Source organism: Pogona vitticeps, chromosome 3 (genome assembly GCF_051106095.1).
Source record: "Pogona vitticeps strain Pit_001003342236 chromosome 3, PviZW2.1, whole genome shotgun sequence".
Taxonomy (NCBI): Eukaryota; Metazoa; Chordata; class Lepidosauria; order Squamata; family Agamidae; genus Pogona; species Pogona vitticeps.
The window spans coordinates 66,120,001-66,123,945 of record NC_135785.1 but is presented as its reverse complement, the minus strand read 5'-3'; the positions used below and the strand labels follow the sequence as shown (position 1 = coordinate 66,123,945).

Sequence of the window (3,945 nt, the reverse complement as noted above, 5' to 3'; positions counted from 1 at the left end):
TAGGATATCCAGATAAGGCTCAGAAGAGCCTTGGCACTTTGAGTCCAAAATTACAAGAAGCAATGTTCTACCACAAATGTTGAAGGAGTACTCCTATGCTTGTCTAACACAAAGCTGCAGAAACTGTAGAAAAAAATGTGGCAGGGAAGACATAATATCTAAGAGGCAGCTCTACTGCCCGTGGTACAACAGTCCCAATGTAAAACTGCCTGAAATACAAATGTATATACATAATATGAACCAGTTTGCTGACTGAACATTTTCAGATCACGGCTTTGAAACAAACATCCATTGTGCTTATGACCCTTTAAAATCTTTATACCGAACAGCTGATTTCATTCATACTAGCCCCATTAAAATAACTAAGAGGAGTGTTTGAACTTTTGAAGTCTTTTGATACTAAACATAAAATAAATAATTGTTTTGAAAAATGTAGGTTTTGTACCAATCCACCCCCCACAACTTCAGTAAAGAGATAAAGACTAGTACATCTAAACCATATTTTGAAAAGGGAAAATCATTAAATTCAGTAAAGTTTATTAACTTTATGGGATAAACATGTTCAAAAAGAATATGGTGTACAGAAACCAAACGCAAAAACCAGGTAAGTCTCATACCATGTCAAATGACTTTCCCTCCTAGGCAAGTGCCGTTGAAATAAATAATGACTCCAGAGAAGCAAAAGATAGATTATATGGGCTAGGGCATTATGTCTTCTGCCATCAATCGCTTTCTCTCTGCTCACAACACACTACTATATTCTCCCATGACATAGGTGAACTTGAAATGGCTCACCTATGTCAAAATTTACTAGATGAATGACTTGCAGTATCCCACAAAGAGCGCAAGGGGATAAATAAAAGTAACTAGTGGAAAACATCACATTGTTATCTTTTTATTTTTTTCATTGAATGATAACATTTTAACTTTTTTTCTGCATAATTATCAACAATAACTATTCATCTATAGCATTTTAATACTTTGACCTATATATACATATATAAATCTATGTAAATAAGGTGTGTGGTTTAAGATGCAAATAATCTGCTAATACATTATAAAAGGCACAGATCATGTTTTACAAACAAGATGACATACACATAACACTAGATATGTATATATGGCCCAGCACTTGCTAGATTTTTATTCTTGTAATTAATTTTAATTAATTATAAATTAAAATTAGGATTAATTTATAATAATCCTCCAATGGGCTCAACTGCACATGATGATAGAACACAACCAGAGATTTCTGGATTGCAATGCATATTTTCAAGGAATTGATGTGATGGGGCTTCCCTTATAGTGATCTAACCAAGTCATCTTCTCTCCCAAGTCCCATCCTGCAAATGCTTCTGCCTAGAGAAGGAACAGCCTATGGTCCTGGGAAGGAGGCTAATTCATTACAATTTGCCTATATCCAAGGACCATCTGAGAGCAAAGAAAAGAGAAAGAGTGCTTTGTTAGACTTTAGATTTATTTAATGTAGAAACAACCATTTTTCTTGAGATGTTATAATTTAGTTGTGTCTTTTAACAGCTACTTAAGAAAAGAATCTTTAATCTGCTAAACATAAAATACTAACATAAAGCCAATAAATATCTGTATAAATATGAGAAGACCAAGGTTTGTAACACACTGGTAGGCCATCTGCTTTGCATGCAGAAGGTCTCAGTTCAGGCCCTAAATACTGGAAAGAAACTGTCAATTAGGGTTGACAATACTGAGCTACAAAGTATAAGACAACTTCCTATATTATTTTTGTTCCTGTTGACAATACTGAGCTACAAAGTATAAGACAACTTCCTATATTATTTTTGTTCCTGTAGAAAGCTACTTTGGAATGTAATACCCAGGGGGTTCTTTCCAGTCACCTGGCAATAAGGAGGTTCAATTGTTGGCTGTCTTGCCTCTATGACAGACATATTTGACAGCCAGGGTGGATATTAAATTGTATGGTTTCAAACCAAGTTATAGTATTTGACAAATACGAAGTATTGTAATTTCTTGTCATATAACTCATCACTGCTAGTTTTAGACACTTGTGACATGAGTCAAATGAAAATATGAAATAGTAAGAGTATTTCTGAATAAATATTTTAAAGGCATAGATCTGAATTTAGATTTACACATTTACACTACATATTTAATAAAAAATAGAATGCATAATGTTAAATACATAAATAAGTTTTAAAACTGTAACAAACTCCTATAAAACTTACTTTATTCCTTTTGTAAGGCAGTGGGTAATCCGCTTTATACTCATGGGTAACAAATAAATATACCTTTGGTTTTTATTTATTTTTACTATATCACCATTACAGTACAGTACAACTAAAACTTTTTAATGAGATGCTTCACAGGAAACACTTGCAAATATCAAGCTGATAAGACTGTTGGACTTTACTCGTCACTTTCTGATTCCTCTTCCTCTTCACCTATTGAATGTGACTGGATGCTGTTCTGAGTATACATTTTGGGTTTAAAGTGACAGTTATGGTCCATAAGTATTGCCTATAAAAAAACAAATCAGGGTATTAGTATATATTCTGAATATTCCATTGATATCTACAAAACACACCTATTATTTTTAAATGTATGCCAGAATCGGAGAATTTCATAATTATGACAAGAGTTACAGGGGTTTTATTGAACCTTCTTTTTCTGTTCTTCCATTGTAGATATCCCTGCAAGGTTGCGGTACAACTTTGTACAATATGAAGAACTTTTAAAGATAAAAAGTAGTCTGAAACATCACTCTGCATGATCACAACTATGTCACTGCAAGTTTATTTGGTTGTAGCAGTGTTCTGTCACTTTAGTCACAGCCACAACTCCACACATCACCAGAAATCAGGATGAATGGGATTACAATTTTTGTTTGCAACATTTAATACAAAATACTTAATGCAAATGAATACAGATATGCAGCCAATGAATCAAAACAGTTTAGCCCACTTTTGGAGTTTTGAGAAACCATCCCACCTCCCCACCTCTCTTTACCACCACCCAATCCATTTTTAACCAAATTCATGATTTAGAATTAAAACACAAACAGTTTTTAAAAAGCAAATAAGCACAAATAGTTTTGCTTGTCACAAAGGTTAATAAAAACATATTTATTCACGAAGGCTTTCACGGTCGGGATCTAATGGCTGTTGTGGGTTTTTCGGGCTCTTTGGCCGTGTTCTGAAGGTTGTTCTTCCTAACGTTTCACCAGTCTCTGTGTCCGGCATCTTCAGAGGACAGCCTGTCCTCTGAAGATGCCAGCCGCAGAGACTGGTGAAACGTTAGGAAGAACAACCTTCAAAACACGGCCAAAGATCCCGAAAAACCCACAACAACCAAAAGCATATTTAATTTAAGAAATAGCAGAAACAAAATAAATTTCATGTTAGAAAATGATGCTGTATCTCACAGGCATACCTCCCCAGTTTGGGAACCAATTATGTAGGAAATGCAGCATGCATATGTGAAGGGACTGAGAAGTTGGGGGTATATGAAATATAGAATTGTTGGACTGTTTTATGGTTCTGTAAGCTAGGGAGGCTGACCTCACAGGCAAAGGTCAGTGTGTAAATACAGTTCATGCCTTCAGTTCATCTCCCATTGTTGAACACCTCAAAGATGTAGATGCTTCCATGCTCATCTTTATTAGAGGGCATATCAAAGGACCATAACGCCTTATCTTCAACCATTGAAGTCATACAGTTATACAGATTTGTCAGAGGAAATGGCAGCAGGCTAGGAGGAAGCTGGCTTTTGTCCTCAAGGAACATGAAAATGCTTTAAGATGTGGTTGGCAACAGGTATGTAAATAGCACATTTAGTTATACAAAAAAGGTTTAGAGAAACTAGTTAATTAGCCTAGCACACCTCTGAGGAGAACAGTGCTTCACTCCCTTGCTGCTCAGAGACTGAGTATGAATCCCAAGAAGAATCTGA

At 35.2% G+C, this 3,945-nt stretch overlaps 1 protein-coding gene across 2 annotated transcripts in view; it reads right to left on the bottom strand.

Moving 5' to 3' along the window:
• Positions 1–882: 882 nt before the first annotated feature.
• The window catches only part of SLC18A2 (solute carrier family 18 member A2), a 38,423-nt gene continuing 35,360 nt past the window's right edge, over positions 883–3,945 (bottom strand). For both annotated transcript variants that reach the window (XM_020779960.3, XM_072995492.2), the window contains exon 16: positions 883–2,514. In XM_020779960.3, the coding sequence (XP_020635619.2) occupies positions 2,404–2,514 (111 nt within the window). In that variant the 3' untranslated portion in view covers positions 883–2,403. The remainder of the gene's footprint in view (positions 2,515–3,945) is intronic.